Below are 20,759 nucleotides of genomic sequence, written 5' to 3' on the forward strand. Positions count from 1 at the left end.
GAAAAGAGTCCGGCTCCATCATCCTTCAACCCACCCTTTAGGTTCTTGTAAACGTAGATAAGGTCTCCCCTCAGCCTTCTCTCTCCAGGCTAAAGAGCCCCAGCTCTTTGAGCCTTTCCTCGTAAGGGAGATGCTCCAATCCCTTAATCATCTGAGCTGCCTTGCATTGGACTCTCTCCAGTAGTTCCCTGTCTCTCTTGAACTGGGGAGCCCAGAACTGGATGCAGTATTCCAGTTGTGGCCTCACCAGTGCAGAGCAGAGGGGGAGAATGACCTCCCTCCACCTACTGGCCACACTCTTCCCTGTGCCGCCCAGGATCCCATTGGCCGTCTTGGCAACAAGGGCACATTGCTGGCTCATGGAAAGTTTGCTATCCACCAGGACTCCCAGATCCTTCTCCTCAATAGCGCTTTCCAGAAGATCCATCCCTAACCTATATTGGTGCCTGGGGTTCTTCCTCCCCAGGTGCAGGACCCTACATTTGCCTTTGTTGAACCTCATTAGGTTCTTTTCGTGGCACAGCAGATGCTCTGCTTGGGGCAGGTGCCTGAGGGTTTGTGACACGTTTCCCAGTGTCACGGCCAGCCTTTCCCAGACCTGTCCCTCCTTACCTACCCTGTCTTGCTGCTCCTTTCAGAGTCCATCACTCACACCAGCCACGCCTCACCACCCACCCCGCTGCCCACACTGCCCTTGGACAAGCTAATCCTTCCTCCGCCACTGCGACTCACCACCCAGGCCCCAGAACCCACCGAGCTGGCTACCAGCTCCCTGCTGTTGGAAGCCAGGCCTACTGAAAGAGGTCACCCCACAACAAGGCGCATCACGACTGCCAGACCAGCCACTACACCATGGATGACCCATGGGGTGTATAAGACCACCATCCGCCCTCTTTCCACCGCACCAGTGGTCCTGGCCACGACCCAGCCTCCCTTCGTGGAATCAGGCAGTGCAGAAGGTAGTGGAGACCAAGAGATGGGCATCAGTGGAGACCAGGAATCCAGCGGGGCAGGCTCTGCCGGTGAGTGTGCGCTTCTTAGGCCTGGCAGGATGATTGTGGGCTAAACCATACCCTGTCTCTCACGATGAAACGAAGCTGTGTCTCAGCCTCTTTCTCTGGCACAGAGGTGAGGTCTTGCCTCCTGCTGGTGAACGCTCCTTTTAATGCCCTGCAGGGGAAGAGGAGGTGGAGGAGAGCCAGGTAACTTCCACCCCAGCCATCGAGAGGGCGACGTGTTACAACACCCCGCTGGGATGCTGCTCTGATGGCAAGACGGCGGCTGCTGATGCGGAAGGCAGCAACTGTCCGGGTGAGTTTGTCCTCGGGGCTGGGGTCTGTGGGGTCCCTTTGGGTGGGCAGGACTCAGGCTGAGCTCTTGCAGGGTGCAGGAGAGGGAGAGATGCCATAGAACTGCCCAGCGGGGAGGGCAGCGTGGTGCTCTGCTTGCCCGGCTGGCAGTGAGCATGGTTCCTGTGTCCAGTCTGTGTGTCCCTGTGGGATGCTGTGCTTGAGCCGTGGTAGCCAGCAGACGTGCCCACTGGCCACAGCCCCCAGCAGCCAGCCCTGGTGTTTGGGTGGGTGCTGCTGCTCACATGGAGAGCCAGGGCACTCCACAGTTTTCTTCACTTGGGTGACCACTTTCTTCCTTGACTGCTACAGCCTTTTGCCAGTGTTTTGCCCAGGTTCTGCAGAGCTCACGATTGGCTCTAGAGGGGATGAGGGAATTGCTTGGATTCCCATTTTATCTGTGTCTGGCTGGACCAGGACCAGTTTGGTGCTGGGGCAGGTGGGGAGAGCAGGTGTAGCCCCTGCTGGGCTTCTTGGGGAGTCTGAGCTTCTTGACCCACGCTGTTGTTCCCAGGCGTGCGCACTGCTCTCATGACCTAGGTGGGATCTGTCTTCCCTGCTTAGAGTCCCTTTCACACTGTCCATGTTGAGGAAACACAGAGCGACCTTTGCTCAGTCAGAGTATTGGTTGCCCTGTACATACATCCTCGTTACCCTAAAAATTGTTGCTCTGGGGCATCCAGATGTTTTCTCACTGCTCACTGAGGTCCTTCTTCACTGTCCCTGTTCCTTGGGGTTTCCAACAGGACATCCCCGTATCCTCTGGACACCGCGTTCCCCTTTTAACCCAAGAAAGGACAGCTGCTGGGGGACTCCCATGTGATCATCCACAGTGGGCATCTTTCCATAGCTGCCTCTGCGCTCCCACAGCTCCCCTGGAAGGGAACCACACCTTGGGTTCCTCTTGCAGTTTCGGTCTGGTTTTGCAGGCTGGCCACAACCTGTTAGCTATCAGGGTCTCTGCTTCCCTCTCCCAGCACAGGTCTTCTCCTTGCCCAGAGTCCACTTTCTGCCCTCCTCTGTCCCCCGTTTGCATGCCCGTGTCTGATCCTGCCGTATTGACTATGTGCTGCTCTGGCTAATGTCTTTCTCTTGTTACTCAGCCGGTGCAGGGGGGCTGCTATCCGGGCCGGAGCTCAGAGGAAACCGTATGGTAAAAGCTGCCATCTCCAGCCTGGTCTTTGCCATCTGCTCCAGCACCCTCTGATTACTAATCCTCCATGGCGCTCTCCCAGACCCATCCAGACTAACCCCAACACTGGCACTACCCGCACACTGCCATCACCCTTTCCCCCCCAGGGACTCGAACACTCCTTGCGGCTCTCAGCCACACGCCTGTCCCCTGTTCACAAGCCGACTAAAGGCGTTTGTCTTCTTTACCCTCCCTCCCGTAGCTACCAAAGTCTTCCAAGGAGTCCTCATCTTGGAGGAGGTGGAAGGCCAGGAGCTGTTCTACACGCCTGAGATGGCTGACCCCAAGTCAGAGCTCTTTGGGGAGACGGCCAGGAGCATTGAGAGTGCGGTGAGTCCTTTGCACTTGATTTAGGGTCTGGCAAGGGCTTTTCTGGCCTCCACAAAACAAGAGAGGACCCTGCCCACTGTGGTGGACAGATGACTAAAATCCAAACGTTCACTTCCAGAAAAAGTCCTCCCCTTCTCAAATAAGCAGGAGTTCTCCGAGTTGCTACTAATGAGCAGGCTTCTCCATTCAAGTGGTTGGGTTCCCCCGGGTAGCCAGCCTGTGGCACGCTCACCTGCTTGTGGCCGCTTGGCCTCTGAGATGCCAGTGCTCTACAGGAAGGTTGCCCACCTCCTGCACTTCGTTCCACCACCCTGCAGGGACCAAGCGCTGTCTGCTTTCTGAGCACTGCTCCTGGGTGCGTGTTACAGCACCCTGCGCCAACACCACCCTCTGTAACTGCAGACACTCTGCTGTCCCCACCATGGGAACCGCTTTGGGTTTCCTCCTTCTTTGCCTTCTCGTTCAGGATGGCTTCTGGGGAGGCCATGGCTCGTCATTGCTGTTAAAGGAGAGCACAGAGACCTATCTGCAAAATGTGTTGAGTGCTTTGGAGAAGCATTGCTCCATGTTGGGTTTCTTTTGGGGTTTTTTTTGAGATGGGCTTAACCCACAAAAGTTGGGAGTGGACACAGCTTATCGCCAGGGCCAGCGCTTTCATGGGGTGGGCACTTGAGTGTAAAGAGATGATGGACCAGTTCTGTCTAGGAGGTACCCTGTGTGAATTTGTCTGATGTCTTTTTAATCTATGTGCATTATTAGCCTCTACCGTGTGCTGTGTCAGTGGATTCCATCCTTTGTTATGTTCTGGGTCACAAATTATCCTTTTTTAGCTTGGTATTTGTAGTTGGGCTGTTGAGGTGAGAGGTTCTGCCTTAACACCCTGAATTTCCTAAAGTGTCCTTATCTCCATGAAAAGCCCTTAGACAAAAACGTGCCCCAAACCCCTTTGCCCCTCCAGCTCAGCTACAGCTTTGAGAAGTGGTGTGTGTAAATCCAGTCTCCCACCTTTAAGGAGAACCCCCCTGCGTTGCCAGCTTTTGGAGTAGGTGGACTTTGGGTGGCAATGTCTACATATGGGGATGCCAAGGATGCGCTGGGTGGGGTGGCGACGTTATACCGTGGCCTGCAGTGTGGCGCAGCAAATACAAAGCATCTTTGCAAGGAAACAAACGTAGTTAGAGCTGGTTCCAAGCTGCGCTTAGAAGTTGGCAAGCCCTCAGTACAGTCGTATAAGCAGATGTGTGCCTGGCATATGGACCATATGGCTCATGCAGTTCTGTATCACAATAGCAGTATTTCCCAATACAACACTGGCTTCTCTCTGAGGATGCAAACACGCACGCAAAAGCTTCATTCACTGGTTCGTCCCTTCTCACCCCCCAAGAAGGCAGGAAATTTTGTTGGTTGCTGCTTTCCCAGGCTGGGGGAAATGAAGGCATGGAACAGACCCTCTGTCTCAGGAGTCCATCTGTGGCTGGGCTGAGAGTTCCTGCCGTGGCCCTGTGCTGGAGAAACCTGTTGTCCCTGTGCAACCTACCTGCAAAAATGCCCGTGGATGTGATGTGCTCCTTTACCCTTCTGAGATCATTATGCCTGAATTTATAGGGGGAGACTATACCATGGGAGCATTAGTCCATTAATTACTTCACTTTCTTCTGTCTTTGCCTTGAAGCCGAGGAAGGAAGTGGTGGCCTCTCGCTCTGGTGACTGCTGGTCCAACACAAGGCTGGGCAGATAGCTGGCAGGGATGTTAAGGCCCTGACTTGCTGTAAGGCTTGGACTGTCACTGTCTCCTTCATGTGACTTCAGACAAATCCTGTAATGTCTGAGAGCCAAGTTTTAAAAGGCAGTCAGGTACTTAACGATGCAGAATGGTGCCTTACGGGATTTTCTGAAGTGCCTAAGCAGGTTTACACAGCTTTAGAAGAGATCAGTAAGACTTAGGTGCCACACAATAGAAAATCCCTATATGAACTGCAAGGTGTCTCTGGTCTGGCTCTGTTCTGCTCTTCACGGGTACGATGGGGACAGCTCACTTTCCCCATGCTATTTCCGGATCCTGGCCATAAAGAATTGGGACCATCAGAAATTATCACCCTGCACGTGTCAGTGGGATGTCTTGCAAAGGCTTGGATGCAAACTCCTGTGGGTCAAAACCATGGAGATTTGCTGATACTCAAGATCTTTTACTGAAAGGACCTAAGTCCTAGGATCTCCCCGTTAATCTGTTTCTCTTTTCTCCTTCACCTCGGACCAACCAGCTGGATGAGCTTTTCCGCAATTCTGACGTTAAGAAGGATTTCAAGAGCATCCGTGTCCGAGACCTGGGGCAGAGCAGCGCTGTCCGTGTCATTGTGGAGTCCCACTTTGATCCAGGTAAGAGCCTTCCAGGTGCTGGTTCACTGTGGCATCACCCATCTGCCCAAGGAGGGAGTGGGCACCCCCAGTGGGGCTGCCGGCCTGAGAAACACATGTGTGGCAAGAAGCATGAAAAAACCTTATTAAAATTCCCCAGGGCTATGTCTTCTGTCCAGCAAAATCAACAGATGCTGTGAGAAGAGCCGGGAGGAGGTGCACCCTAAGCTGGTGCCTGGAAGGCTGAAAGCATTTTTCTAGGGAAAGGAATGATTTGGATGCATCGTGGGGAGGTCATGAGAGGGAAACTGCTAGGTGGGACTGCATCTTCACTCTTGGCTTTCTTCTTTCTCCTCCTGGCTGCGATCAGCCACTTCCTACACGGCAGCTGATGTCCAAGGGGCCCTGCTGAAGCAGATCAGAGCTTCCAAGAAGAAGACCATCCTGGTGAAGAAGCCTCAGCAGGAGCATGTCAAATTCATGGACTTTGGTGAGCCCCCTCTGCCTGCGGTCAGTCCCCCTCTCTTGGTTTAGGCTTTCAAACGGGCAGGTTGGCTCTTCTGGTCTTGCCAGGTCCTTTTATTTGTAGCAGTAAGTGATGTTTCTCCAGACTGTGCCCTCCAGAGCCAGGCTCAGAGCTTAGTCCATGTGCCCGGACTTGTCCTCAAGTCAGAAAGGCCATAAGGGGTGGTAAAATTGCTCCCCTCTTCCACAGCCCACAGCAAGCGGCAGCGCTGCACCGTGGCGATGTGACACTGCCCAGTGCTGGTACTCCCGAGGGGATGGCCAGCCCAGTCCATGGGATCTCCTGCTGATAAAGCCAAAACACTTGGTTTTCCAGGAAAGAAATGTAGATGGCTACACCCACACTGGGCACGCAGCTCTGACTGGGAGCCCTGGGGCCAAGAGAGTGGAGAGGAGAGGGCTCTTGGGCTTTTGGGCATGCAGTAGCCTGGGAGAGCCGTCCATCCAAGCCTCCCTGCTGCCATCTCACCCAAAAAGCCCAAGCGGCTTCCCCTGCCCCCAGAGAGGGTTGCAAAGCACCAAGTTCTACCCACATTTTGCTGTCTTTCAGACTGGATCCCCAGGCTCTTCACCACCACTGTGACCACCACCACGGCCACCACCATGGCACCCGCCACCACCCGGAGGTATACCACAGCCGCTGCTGCCACCACCGTCCACATCCTGCGACCAGAAGCCGCAGGACGACCCAGTGCCAAGACGGCCGGAGCTGGGAGCACCAAGAGACCCACATCCACCCTCTCAGCCACCACCCGGCGGAAACCCACGCGTCACCCCCCCACCACGAGGAGACCCTCGCGGCCCTGCGACTCTCACCCCTGCCTGCACGGTGGCACGTGCGAGGATGACGGGAAGGAGTTCACCTGCAGCTGCCCGGCGGGCAAAGGGGGAGCCGTCTGCGAGAAACGTAGGTGCCTCTGACCTGCGTCTGTCCATCCCACGTTGACTGCAAGGGCGATGGAGAGCCGTGGGGGCACACGCAATCCCAGCCCCATAACTAGCGCTGGCACTTCACGGGCACCAGGCAGGGGTCAATTTAACCGGCTTTTTAAACTCTGCCAAGAACAGGCTGTGTGTGCACTGTGCATTTTAACAGGCAACCACAGCAAGGCTGCAGGGGAAGAAGGTGCCAGGAGCGATTTCTTCCTGGCTCCACTTCTGATAGACCCGTGCCCTGAAGCATGGGGAGTGTGAGCTTCTGCTTTTTTATCTCCTCTCGTGGCGTTGTCGCTTGTAGCTCCTGCAGCTACTGGCTGCTAGTTAGAGTCTAACAGATACCTCAAACACCAGGAGATGTGCGCTGATAATTCAGGCTCTATTCCCCAGCCCTCAGAGCTGCTTAGCAAACAGCCGCAGACCGGCAGCGTGCTTAACCAGAGCTGTTCTTACTTACTCTGAGCTCCCACGGGCAATCCGGTGTCACGCTGGGAGCTCTGGGTGGTTGTGAGTTCCTATTCCTGAAAAGCACGTCCCTAAAGCCAAAGCTCAAAGCTGCTACTGGATGTGAGTGTCCAGTCCTGTTAGTTTTAATAGGGCTTGGCCTTCCAGATCCCTTGGAAATTCTCAGCGGCAATAAATAAAAGCCTGGAGTGATAAATGTAAATCCGACGTGTGGGATTCTGGGAGGAGAGATAAAAATTACCTAAGGATGGGGGAAGTTGAGTTATGAGGAACTGTGTGTGCAGCAAAGCTCAGCTGAGGGCACAGGGGATGTGGTAGCTGGGCATGGAGAGGACCAACAGCGCTGGTCCTTACCTGGGAGGAGCCCATTGGGACACCACTGAAGCTCAGTTCTGGGGGAGCAATACCACACCTAAAGCCTCTCTAAAGCCTGAGAGTGATCTTTGGGGGGCATGCTATCACCAGGGGAGTCAACTGCTAACAGCACAAGTGTCTGGGAGGCAGTGACAGGGGACAGTTTCACAGGAGCATGGGCCCAGAGGAGACAGTGAGCTTCTTTCTACTATTTCAAGATCTCTCTGTGCTTGTGCAGGTAGGAAAGTGTTCACACACTCATGTTTGGCCTCTCTGTCCTGTTCCCTGCTCTATTTCATCCCCTCTTCCTTTCTCTCCCCTCCCGGGCTCTTGCAGCTATCAGGTACTTCATCCCCAGCTTTGGTGGCAAGTCCTACCTGGCCTTCAAGATGATGAAGGCGTACCACACCGTGCGCATCGCCATGGAGTTCAGGACTGTGGAGCTCAGTGGGCTCCTGCTCTACAACGGGCAGAACCGGGGCAAGGACTTCATTTCCCTGGCGCTGGTTGGTGGCTTCGTGGAGCTCAGGTGGGTGTGCTTCCCCTCAACCCCGTGTGGTGTGGAGGAAGCAGAGCAGCCCCTCTTGCCGGAATGGTTCTCGTAGAACACTGGGAGGATGCTGGGCTCAAACTTTCAGGCTAAGAAACAGTAGCATCAAACAAACAAGAAAAGGAGGACTGTTTTTTTCCAAAGTTAATAGGAATACTAAGGGGACTCGTTCCCTGTGGCACTTTTCAACAAAGTTAATTCACTTATTTCAGTTTGAATTTTGAAAAGCTGAAGGGTATGGGAGGTTGATTATTTATTTTTTTTTGAGCAAGTGAGAGGTCTTTTGGCACTGTTTTTGTACTGGAAAAAAAAAAATGCAGGGGGGAATAAAGAATGGGAGAAAGGGCCCAGAAATCTGAGTTGAAATGAATGTTTTTTCCACTTCCAAAAGCCAAAGGTGCAGATTTGGAATGAGGTGAGGTAGAGGGTAGACTTCTGGAGACTGCAGAGTCCGGATGAGTTCTCAGGCAGCCAGTCCCGATGCTCAGCGGGGGGCGATGGTTGTATGCTCTGAGTACCCCCTGGTCCAGAGGTGGGGAGGGAGGGGGGGTCCCGAGTGCTCCCAGCTTCTCCCTGGGATGCAGCAGCCCCGTGGCGCAGATGTCACCTTTCTGCAGGGTGGCACAGAGGCTTCCCCGTCTTCTCCTCCAGGTTTAACACTGGCTCCGGCACGGGCATCATCACCAGCAAGGTCCGCGTTGAGCCTGGCAAGTGGCACCAGTTAGTGGTGAACCGCAACCGCCGCAGCGGCATGTTGTCTGTCGACGGGGAGCCCCACGTCAGCGGGGAGAGCCCGACGGGCACCGATGGGCTCAACCTTGACACAGACCTCTTCATCGGGGGAGTGCCGGAGGACCAAATGGCTGTGTGAGTGTGGGCGCTGGACCACTGCACCCGGGTGTCACAGCATCATCTGCGGGCAGAGCATCCGTGGTGGCTGCAGCCCTCTGCCTGCTACCAGGCTTCAGACTGGAGGACTGTTGTGAAGCAAAGCTTCTCTGGGGCTGGGGGACCTCTTAACGCCCTGCTGGGGAGCACAGCCTGACCTGGGGGTGCTGGTGGACAGCTGGCTGAACATGAGCCAGCAGTGTGCCCAGGTGGCCAAGAAGGCCAACGGCATCCTGGCCTGTATCAGGAACAGCGTGGCCAGCAGGAGTAGGGCAGTGATGGTGCCTCTGTACCGGGCACTGGTGAGGCCTCACCTCGAGTGCTGTGTTCAGTTCTGGGCCCCTCACTACAGGAAGGACATTGAGCTGCTGGAGCGTGTCCAGAGGAGAGCCACCAAGCTGGTGAGGGGTCTAGAGAACAAGTCATATGAGGAGAGGCTGAGGGAACTGGGCATGTTTAGTTTGGAGAAGATGAGGCTGAGGGAAGACCTCATTGCCCTCTACAACTCCCTGAAAGGAGGTTGTAGAGAGGTGGGTGTTGGCCTCTTCTCCCAAGGGAATAATGACAGGACCAGAGGAAATGGTCTGAAGTTGGGGCAGGGGAGGTTTAGATTAGATATTGGGAAGAATGACTTTACTGAGAGAGTGGTCAGGCACTGGAACAGCCTGCCCAGGGAGGTGGTGGAGTCGCCATCCCTGGAGGTATTTAAGAAACGTGTAGACATGGCACTTGAGGGCATGCTCTAGTGCCTGAGACGGTCATGTCTGTTTGTGGTTTGTTTGTGTGGGGTGTTTTTGGGTTTGTTTTGTTGTGTGGTTTGTTTTTTTTTTCCATGGTTGGACTCAATGATCTCAAAGGTCCCTTCCAACCATGAGGATTCTGTGATTCTGTGACCCAGATGCTTGGAAGGACTCTGTATTTTCGCCCTTGGGGACAAAACCCCTGTCCCACTTTGTCCTCTCGTCCCCTCAGGGTGGCAGATCGTACTGCGGCTACAACCGGCCTGAAGGGCTGCATCCGTCTCCTGGACGTGAACAACCAGATGTACGACCTGCGGGAGAAAGGCAGTGAAGTGCTGTATGGCAGCGGGGTGGGCGAGTGCGGCAACGACCCCTGTCACCCCAACCCCTGCCACCATGGTGGCATCTGCCACGTCAAGGAGGCAGAGATGTTCCACTGCGAGTGTCTCTACAACTACACCGGTACGGGGGGAGGAGGCTGCAGACAGCACATTCCTGGGGGTCCTAGTCCTGCTGGCTGGTCCTGAGGGATCCCAGAGCCTCTGGGACTCACACTGGGAGCTACAGTGGGGGTAGATGCAGTGTGGAGTGTCAGCAGTGGGTTAGAGGGAGAAACGTAGGATGAAGCCTCATCCAGCGAAGACCATAAATTGCTAGGATGTAGACCTATATGCACGTGAGGTGAGGGCTGGGTTCTGTCTGTTCTCATGCACAAAAGAATTTCCCCTTGCATTTTTGGGGGCAACACAAAGCGTAGTCTGCCAAGGGTCTGCTGTGGGAGGCTTCTTGGGTCATGGGAACCCAACTTGAGACAGGAGAAAAAACGCTGTCAGGGCCATCAGGAGGAGACATCGAAGCGCCAAACGGTGCCTGGTGGCTGTTGGTTTGAGATGCTGACGTGACAGGCTGCCCTTTCTGCTGCAGGCCCAACGTGTGCCGACGAGAGGAATCCCTGTGACCCTTCGCCCTGCCACGTCTCTGCCACCTGCCTGGTGCTGCCAGAGGGAGGTGCCTTCTGCGCCTGTCCCATGGGCCGGGAAGGAGACCTCTGCGAGCTAGGTGGGACGGGAGCTGGCAGAGGAGCGGGTCTGGGGAAGGGGGTGGAACTGAAGGTGCTGATTTCCCCACCCTGGGTGGCCAGGGGGCCTTGCCTGCTGTGGCTCTGGCTGAAGCTGCTCTGCCTCCTCTTCCTCACCATTCCCTCGTTTGTGCCCAGTGACAGAGCAGGACCACACCATGCCCTTCCTCCCGGAGTTCAATGGCTTCTCCTACCTGGAGCTGAATGGGCTGCAGACCTTCGTTCCTGACCTGCAGTAAGTGCCAGGGAACAGGAGAGGGGCAGGGGAATGCATCGTCTGCGTGGCTGATCTGGGGAGAGAGCTTGGGCTCTCATCCTCACTGGCTCTCCCTAGAGGTCTTCCCTTTAACACGTTTTGGAGGTTTTGTCCAGAGGGACTGGCATCGCCAGAATCCCCACAGCCACACTGAGCCAGCAACGCTCCCCGGGGGCTTGGCGTTGGGATGGGCTGGGTAAATAGGCACCACGTGGCAGCATCCTGAACATGGCAGATGTATCTCTTACCTGGCAAAGGTGCCTTACAGGGGTGGCATCTCTGCCATACCTATCTCTATGCCCCATCCCTGGAGGGGTTCAAGGCCAGGTTGGACAGGGCGTTGAGCAACCTGGTCTGGTGGGAGGTGTCCCTGCCCATGGCAGAGAGTTGGAATTAGATGGTCTTCAAGGTCCCTTCCAACTCGAACCATTCTGTGATTCTATGACTGTAGTCTCAGGCAGGCAGAGGTCTTCCAAGGGCTTGGCACATGGGGATGAAGGAAGAGAGTGTGTGGGCAGCTGGATTAGAGGGTATCCATAATCTTTCTCTCCTCAGGGACAAAATGACCATGGAAGTTGTGTTTCTGGCCAAGAACCCCAGTGGCATGATCTTCTACAATGGGCAGAAGACAGACGGCAAAGGGGACTTTGTCTCTCTGGCCTTACACAATGGCTACCTGGAGTACAGATACGACCTGGGCAAAGGGGCGGCTGTGCTCAGGTAGGGTGGGCTGCGGTCTGGGGACCTGCTTGTCAGGGTGGTGGTGGTGGTGACAGAAGCAGGAGAAGGGACAATGGTGGCTTTCAGTGTCTTCATACTGGCCTCAGCTGTTTGCAGTAATGGCTCTTGGTTGGCTGCCCCTGTGTGGGGCAGGGCAGAGCTGGGCTTATACCTCTCCCCCAGGCTAATGCCAGGCTCTGCGTGGCTGCGAGCTGGGACAACCCAAGCTGGTGAAGTTGCGGTGGCCTGGGCAGCCCAAGCTGGTTAGGGAAGGTTTCCAGTGCTGTATTTGCAGGTGGTGACAGCAGAGCTTTTATCCATGTGTCTTCTCCTCCCTTCTCACCACCAGGAGCAAAGAGCCGGTTCCCCTCAACACCTGGATAAGCGTCTTGTTGGAGAGAAATGGGCGCAAAGGGGTAATGATCAACAACGGCGAGAGGGTGATGGGAGAGTCACCGGTAAGTTGATGGGCCAGGGAGAGCTCTCTAGGCCTCCAGCCCCGCTCCTTTCATGTGTGAAATTAAGTTCCCAGGCTCATGGGCTTTTAATCCCTGAGGTGTATGGCTTTAAGGGTGGAGGAGGAGTGGGAAAGACCTGTGGGAGAAAGGATGCTACAGGGCAGAGCTTGCCTGCCCCTCTTGGGCAGCAACACACGCCTCTTCCAGCTCTTCCTCCCTCCTTGTCCCCAACCACACAGAGCTGCAGCCCCTTTGCCAGCAACACGCACGCCCTGATTCTTGGGTCCTTGGTTTCAGGGATGTTTGACTGACTGAGCTCCCATCACACACATGCACACATTCCCTTTTTTTTGCAGGTCCCCAAGTGTCCCTGTAGTGGGACAGGTACGCAAGGCACCCTTGCAGCCAAGGGAAGTGGTAGCCACTGTGTTGGCCCCCCGTGGGTTTCAGCCTGTGCCATGATGCTGGGCTCTAGAGGAGGTCATGGAGTAAAAACCCCCGTTGCGCTGTTGCTACTGAACCCATCAGAGCCTCCTCTCCTCTGTTTCCAAGCTGGCAGTTTACCTCTCTGACTTCTCCCGTGTCCTGTCCCCTCTGCGCTTCTGTGTCCACATAAACAGTGGCTCCCCAGGGTTTCGTGGGGAAATCCTGCCTTTCTTCCACCTTTCCAGTGGGGAAGCTGGTAATGCGGGGAGAAGCCCCAACTGCTGCTGAACTCATCCTTGAACTCCACATAGCGCAGCATCAAGATTATGCAGCACTCCTGCAAAAAGAAGGGATGTCTTCCTCCCCTCACTCTCGTCTTTTCAAGCTTCTCTCCAAGCAAGGGATGCACCTGGTTGGCAGGGTGGCAGCAAGCCCCTCCTGTTGTCTTCTGCAGTTCCCCTTCCCCCTCCCTGGCTACCCTGGGCGCTGGGTGCAGCGGTGGTCTTGCAGCCCTGCATGTTATTGTATTACCCACTGATGTCCCTTTTCTCTTTCTCTCTCTCCCTTTGATTTTCATTTGTATTTTTCCCTCCCCTGCTGTCTGGATCCCAGAAATCCCGTAAGGTAAAGATAAGTATGACCCACTGCACCTCCATCTCATCTGCCATTGGCACATTGTTCCTTTTTGTTTTCCATTCGGATCTCAGTGTTTCACCTGCTCCCCTTCCCATCTGACCAAGCAGCTTTAGGATCTCTGTAGATTAGAGACACTTGTTTCCTCTTCCGTCATTAATTTCCAGCCAGTTGTTACATTTTTTGTTTCGGAAGCATTTCAATTAATCCGGTCATGTTTCTCGTGTTAACTCCACAAAGCATTAGCTAGTGATTCATATAACTGCATCCTTGCCTCACTGCTGTGCCTCTGGCTCCATCCCAGGGGCACAGGAGGGGACATCGCTCCTGTCGTGTGCCCCGTGAACCGTGTGGCTGAAGGCTCACCTGGGACTTGCCGTGCTGGGCAGTTGGAGCTACAGGGTGACAGCGAGGAGGGGGTCTTTCTCCTCCAAACTCACAGCCACGTGAGATGCAGGAGAACCTCCTCTAGCCATTTGCTGTAGGGGAATTGTAGTAGCTGGATGAACCCAAACTGAATCCCTCTGGTATGGGTTTGGGTTTGAATATTAGCCCTGGCAAGGCTGAAACAGAATTTACAGAGCAGGGGGGCTGCAGGGTGTATGGGGTGGCCAGGCTGGGGCAGGGTGGCCAGCAGGAGCAGCACAGGAGGCAGAGGAGAAGCTAGGGACCTGGTCCCAAGCAGAATGCCAAGCCCTGCCTGCCCCTGGCATGCTTTCCAAGGGGCTCTCCTGCTCTGACCTCCTCAGAGATGGCTAGTGGTGGCCACCTCTGCCCCAGGACACAGCCCATGCCTTGAGGGAGAGGGAGCACAGGGGACAGGCAGGTGTTGCTTTCCTTCCCACCAGCCCAGCTTCTGGTCATGCCAGGGTGTCTGCTCTGCCTGCAGTGCTGCCCTGCTCGCAGCTCAGGGATAGCCTGTGACATCTTCTCCATCTCATCTTCTCCCTTCTCCTCCCCAGGTCCCTCACACCTTCCTGAACCTGAAGGAGCCATTTTATGTGGGGGGAGCCCCTGATTTCAGCAAGTTAGCTCGAGCAGCCGCCATCTCCACCAGCTTCAATGGAGCTGTGCAGAGGGTAAGGCCTTACTGGGCAGCCTGGGGCAGGTATCTGGCTGGGGAACGTGCCATCTGCACTGGCATCGCTGGAGGAGAGCGAGGATGAGCCTGGGAGCGGGCTGTCCCAGCAGCATCCAGTTTAAAGCAGGGAGATGGGGGGTCTGTCACAGGAACACATGGGGCTTAGGGCTGGACTCCCATCGCCCCCTTTCCCTCGAGGGTGCTGGTATCTGTCCCCCCGCCAGCCTCACAGAGAGGTGGGATGGTGAAGGCTGACTCTTATGCTTCCTCCTGCCAGATCTCTGTCAAGGGGGTGCCTGTGCTGAAGGAGCAGAACATCCGCAGCGCCGTCGAGATCTCCCCCTTCCGAGGCCACCCCTGTACCCGAAAACCCAATCCTTGCCAGAACGGAGGCACTTGCAGCCCCCGGTTAGAGAGCTATGAGTGTGCCTGCCAGCGGGGCTTCTCCGGGGCTCACTGCGAGAAAGGTGAGACGGCCAGTGCTGGGCTGGACATGGACCCTCACCCACTAGCCAGAGGTGGCAGTGAAACGGCTTTGATGACTAGCTGGTGGCAGCAGGACAGTGCAACCGCCTGAGGTCCTGTCCTTGTTGCGGCTGCTGGGAGGGATCCAGGGGAAAGAAGCTGTGGCATTCGCAGGCTGGCACTGCAGCGGGGATGTCAGGGCTATGCCATTTCTCAGAAATGCAGGCATTGCACTGCATGGGGCAGGGGAGATGCTGCTGCCCGCGGGTAGATCACCCAGCCCCGTCACCACCTCCTGTCAGCGCACTCTCACCCTGTCTGGTGTTGCTGTGCTCACTTGAAGCAGCCTGGGGCAGGGAAACGCGGTTTGGTGCCCTACCAGATTCAGCTGGAGGGGCTGAGCAATGCCAAGCCATCTCCAGAGCAGGGTTTCTTCCCTGCTACCTTCTGAGATTAGCACTTGGGCCATCACCAAGCCCATGTTCCTTCCCTTCAGCCAGAAAACCAACGAGGCTGCAGATTTCCTGACAGTTGGCTGCAAAACAGGGAGATGGTCCAAACTCGCAGGCTCTAAAGCCGCAGCAAAACCTTCCCAGTGCCATAGTGCTGACATGCCCCAAGGGATGGCAAGTTTGTGCGTGCCTTGGTCCTGTTACGAATCCTCAGCGTAAAGGGGGATTTTCCTAGTCTCCAAGGTTGGACAGGCCATGCTACGTTGCCTGACAGCTCTTCTTTTTCCCATCTCCAGTGATCATCGAGAAGGCTGCTGGAGATGCGGAGGCCATTGCTTTTGATGGTAGGACATATATGGAGTACCACAATGCCGTGACAAAGAGGTAACTTGGCTGCTGAGCTGAACCGAGGTCGAAACAAGGAGTTGGGGCTGTTAGCAGGAGGGAGAGCTAGGGCTGAGGAAATCCAAAGAGACAAGTCAAAGAGGGGCAAGCCAAACTGGGGCCGTGAGCACTCGCTTCCAGCCCTTCCCTCTGAGGCTGCCTTGTTGACAGAGGGCTTTCCCCACCACGGCCGTGCCTGGCCAACTTCAGGTCTGGAGGCTCTCGTTCTGCAGCACGTGGGCCACTTTCTGGGTTAGCATAGTCTGGTTTGGGAGTGGGGTGAAGTTGGCTGAGTGCACCCCGTGAAGATGGTTAATGTGGCCTGGTCGGTGCCTTTCTTTGCCCACGTGCTGAGGAATGGGTTGCGGGCTGGGTGAGCTGTGCTGAGGGGAGAGCTAGCTCTGCTTGGGGTTTAATTCACGCCTGTCTGCCAGCTCCTTCGTCTCCCTGGCTGTTTGCACATCAAGGGTTGGTTCTGCCAGCAGGGACGGGCCGTCACTGCTGTGGGACCTGGCTAAGTCTTCTCCAGCATCTGCTCAACCCTGAACCCATGGGCTAGGGGTTAGTATTCGGACCCTAGGGTTTCTGTGACTGTACCGGTCCCTGGGGCTTCTCTCTCAAGACAAGCAGAGCCCGGTATAGAGCTGCTGCCTGAGGTCCTCTTCAGCCTCTGGGCTGAGTATTTCTCCTGCAGGAGATGCTTGGTAGTGTCTCCTTCCTCAGCACTGTGCTCCTACAGCCCCTGTGGCTAATTCCCAGCTCCACGGTGCTGGGGCAGGGCATTGGATAAGGCTCTGTCCTTCTGTCTCTTATACCCTCAGATCCCCCGCTGTCCTAACGCCCTGCCTGGGGAGGGCGTCTGTGTTGGAGCTGTTGTTTGTCAGTCTCTGTCTGTCAGTCTCTTCTCAATGTCCTTGTTTCTTTGTTTTCAAGCCACCTGACCAATGAGATCCCCGCGTAAGTACAGTCCTCCCTGCAGCCATCTGTCCCTCACCACCTCTCCCATTGCCACCCTGGACCACCAGCCCACCTGCAGGGGCACGCAGGGCAAGGGTGGGAGGAGGAATACGAGCACTCTCCGTAGGGTCTACCATGGGCAGGATTCCCATTCCAGGGGGAGGAGGACACAGGTACTGATCACAGCTCAGGATGCAGCAGGAACGGGCAGTTGTCCCAGCAGAATGCTGCGATTTAGCTTTAGTTTAACTGGATGAGCACAGAGGAAGAAAGTTCCTCTGACTTACCTCTTCCATCGATAGCAAAGGCATTGGTGATGGAAATTAGGGATGCTAATCCTGCCCTGTTTTTTTCCAGCATGAATGTGGTGTTGCTGCCATAGCCAGGAGGCCAGGCTGGGTGCTAGGAGGGTGTTCCCCAGTCAGGGGTGCGTGCTCTGGGCAACCCCTCACAACATGCCATGCGGCCGGCAGGGCAGAAGAAGGACCTGGGCAGGCAGATGGGGAGATGTTCTTCCCTACAACAGCCTTGGCAGCTGTTAATCTGCTGTCTGTCTGTCCTGCTGAACAGCAGGAGTGGAAGAGAAGAGCTGGTTCACGCAGCTGTGTTCCCCACAGTGTGGGGAAGAGTTTTGAGTGATACCTGCCTGTCACATCCCCATTCCACCTCATTTTCTGCAAGCTGGGGTCAGACAGAAGCTCGGGGGGCTGAGTTGCATGCACGCATGCATGTCAACGCCTAGAGAGCCACAGAGCCCGTCAGCTGCTTGTCCACAACAGTTTGGGATGTGCTCTGGGTTGCTCTGGTGTTTTGGAAAGGGCTTTCTAGGAGCCAAGTATCCTCCTAAGCTAGATGGTGTCCTACAGCAACGAGAGGCATGTAGTGACCTGCAGGACAACTCTGCCACGTGGCTAAGAGCCCAGCTGTCCCTCTGCACGGGCATGAGCCACATCCCTGCGGATGAGCAGAAAGCTGCTACCTCTGTGTCCTGCCTCTCCCAGCACTCTGCAAACGGGAGTTCACCATTCCCAGCCTCCTCCCTGCCTGAGCCCAGCCTATTTTGGCTGTGCATGCCCAATCCTGCAAGGGAGCTTAGCGCTTCTCCCTGGATCCCTCTGCTGGGATTTGGCAGTGGCACTCACTAGCCCAGCCAGGGCTGAAGGACCCGTTGGGCTGCCCATAAAAAGTAGTTTCTTCTGCCTCTGGGCAGACACTGGGGTGTGCCTTGGGCAGGACTTTGCTTCTCTGGGCTCTGCTGGCCATGACATGCCCATACATTTGGGGATTTTTTTTTTGAGTGTACATTTTTATATATACATCTAGTTAGAGCTGATTGTAATGCTGTGTGCCAACAGGACAGCTGTAGTCCTGGGTTTCCCCTTCTCCACGCACACCCAAGTGCCCCAAGGCTGACTCAGAGCCCTTAGGTGTGGAATCAGCTCTCTGCCCAGATGGGAGCCCATTCTGCAGCATCCCAAAGAACCAGCCTGAGATCTACCTGCAGGGGCTGCCCAGGAAAGGGTCCTTATGGACCAAAAGCTCCCTTCCACCAGCAGTGCCACCCTCTGTCCTGTCCTGGGATGCACATCCCAGCAGGGCAGCAATGGGTGATCGGTGGGAACATTGATAGTCCTGACCCAGGAGAGCATTGCAGAGCCCTGCACCGCTGGGACAGGGCTGTATGTTCCCTCTTTGGCATTATTATGCTCACCCTGGCTAAGCAATAACTTGCAAACTTGTCTCGCTGGCTTGAGGAAACTCATCCCTGAGGGCAGTGGCTTGAGGCTTTCCTGCTCGTGTTGGGTGGTTTGCTCAGCTTGGACACGGTGTAGGGTAAAAAGCTGTCGCTGTCGAGCGGGGCGGGAGGGAAGGGTCTCCTCTGCTCTCCTGCGCTTATCGCATGCTCCCCTTTCTTCCCGCATCTAAGTCCCGAAGCGCCGGACTATCCTGCGGAGCCCAGGTGAGTCTGTGCCAGGCTTTCGGCTCTCGTGTCTTGTGCTCTGCTCTTGCTGCCTCGGCATGTCTCTGTCTCTGTGCGTGTTCTGTGTGTCCGTACCCTCGGCTTTTTATTTATAAGGGATACAGCTCTGCAGACGATGAGAGTAAACACGAAGGAAGCCCTGTGCCTCCAGCATAGGAACAGCAGCTCCAGCTCTGACCCTTGCTTCTGGGGACCTAGACAGCAAATAGCTCCAAGCGAGGGGAGAGGTTGAGTTACCTTGAAAGTAGAGCGGGCTTCATACAGAGCCCTCATCCGGCCCTTTGGATGCAGTGTCCCTTGGGAATAAAAAGCTGTCTGTGTTGTCCATGTTGTCTGGTCTATGTGTGCACATTGTCTCGGAGCATCCCAGGAGAGCGGACGGCGGCTCTGTATGGCAACCTCACCTGTTGCCAGGAGCCTTTTGCCTTTTCTAAAAGGAACCAAGCAAAGATGGGGATGCCAATGTGGGGGAAACCCTGACCTTCCTTCATTCCTCCCTTAGGAAAAGACATCGTGTCTAGGAGAAAGAAGGCTTTCTGCCTCTGTGGACAGTCTCCATCTCCATCAAACCGCAGGGTGCTCATCCCCTCACAGTCCCCAGCCTCAGGTTCCTGTTGGGCTTTGGTCAAGCAGAGGGAACAGTGTAGAGCAAATGCCCCCAAGGCTGATGGCTGTGTGGTGATGGTGTGGGGAGCAGTGGTCCCTAGGCACCCCAGTTCTGCTTGAACCTTGGACGCCAGCAGGATGGTGAAATGGTGTCCACCCCAGCTAAGCTGCTGCCCGCAGCCCTCCCGATCTGGCCAACAGAGCCTTCTTTGTTCTGACCTCTCCCAAATCAAGGGCTAGCCCATGTAACAGACCTCTTCCTTCAGCTCATGCATATGAGGAGGCAAAACCAAGACTTGTTTCACAGCTTGCAGGGGTTGATGTGTGTGAACCTTGTGCTCCATGGAGGGCAAAAGCAAGGGGCAGTAGCCCCAGGGTATGTCTTTGGAGGTTCAAGCTGGATGTTGGGGAAAGCACTTCATCCCCAGGAGAACCGTGCAGCCTCTGCTCAGGTCAGCAGGAAGATGGAGAAGCTCCATTTTTGGTGTTCCCAAGCTCAGCCACAGCTGCCCACATCTAGCACTGTCACTGGTCCTACTCTGGGTGGGAGATGGGTTGGAAACCTCCAGAGGGCCATTTCTTTGATCCTATGGCCTGGTTCAGAGCTTTCCATCTTCTCCCCCCACCATGGACCAGGCCTTCTGAGTAGCCCTGGACTACTGCAAAGGCTGTGACCCCTCAAGTGCAGCAGGTAGGGACCGAGACCCCCGATGCCAACAGCTGGTTGAGGGTTATCCTCAGCAGGTGAGCTAGTTGGCTGGGATCAGAGAAGGCTGCTCCGAGGAGCTGACTGGCTGCCTGTTGCTTTTGTAGCCATGGTTTTTAACTCTGCCCTGTCTTCTCCCCATGCAGCGAGAAGGCCTTGCAATCCAACCACTTTGAACTAAGCATCAAAACAGAAGCCACGCAGGGGCTGATCCTGTGGAGCGGGAAAGGGCTGGAGCGATCGGACTACATCGCCCTCGCCATAGTGGATGGCTTCGTACAAATGACCTACGATCTGGGCTCCAAGCCAGTCGTCCTACGATCCACCGTCCCCGTCAACACCAACCAGTGGATTCATATCAAAGCGTACAGGTGGGAAGGAGGGGAGAGCCCGAACCATGGCGGATTGCTCTGGGATGGGCAAGCTGTGGGCTAGGGAGCCTGACTCACGGCCGTGGCTCCGTGCCCTGTGATCCCCAAGGGTCACTCCTCTTCTTGGATGATAATAATAGAGGAGAGGCATGTGGGCAGTGCCGCGTCGGAGGGGTGCGTGTTGTGACACGCCTGGAAATGTCAAAGGGGCAGGCTCAAGGAGGTACGAAAGGTTTCGTGCCTTTTATTTTAGCTGGCTGAGGGTTTGACATTCTGTTCGGGTTGAGTCCGAGCTGTCCTTTTTTATTTTTATTGGTGGTGGGAGTGGTGAGCGGATCATGCGGCTGGCATGCCGGGGATTTCTGCTGGTGGGGCTGGAGGAAGCTGTGGCCGCTGGCAGGGCTGCGGGATGCCCTCTGCTCCCCGCTCCTCTCCAGGTGGAGAAGGGCTGATGGTGCCCAGTGCCTGGGTCTAGCTCTAAGGTTAGGTTTTGCTTCCTGG

The 20,759-nt window shown here is 55.6% G+C and overlaps 1 protein-coding gene across 1 annotated transcript in view; it reads left to right on the plus strand.

Moving 5' to 3' along the window:
* Positions 1–20,759, plus strand: part of AGRN (agrin) — a 120,810-nt gene that overhangs the window by 98,804 nt on the left and 1,247 nt on the right. Inside the window, 18 exon segments of the mRNA XM_074161589.1 lie at positions 639–1,022; positions 1,177–1,311; positions 2,744–2,871; positions 5,133–5,247; positions 5,597–5,716; positions 6,302–6,658; positions 7,843–8,035; positions 8,708–8,923; positions 9,917–10,146; positions 10,609–10,743; positions 10,901–10,997; positions 11,574–11,738; positions 12,088–12,196; positions 13,235–13,246; positions 14,218–14,334; positions 14,614–14,803; positions 15,550–15,637; positions 20,034–20,258. Of these exon segments, the coding sequence (XP_074017690.1) occupies positions 639–1,022; positions 1,177–1,311; positions 2,744–2,871; positions 5,133–5,247; positions 5,597–5,716; positions 6,302–6,658; positions 7,843–8,035; positions 8,708–8,923; positions 9,917–10,146; positions 10,609–10,743; positions 10,901–10,997; positions 11,574–11,738; positions 12,088–12,196; positions 13,235–13,246; positions 14,218–14,334; positions 14,614–14,803; positions 15,550–15,637; positions 20,034–20,258 (3,016 nt within the window).

This window comes from Numenius arquata, chromosome 20, assembly GCF_964106895.1.
Source record: "Numenius arquata chromosome 20, bNumArq3.hap1.1, whole genome shotgun sequence".
NCBI classification, from domain to species: Eukaryota; Metazoa; Chordata; class Aves; order Charadriiformes; family Scolopacidae; genus Numenius; species Numenius arquata.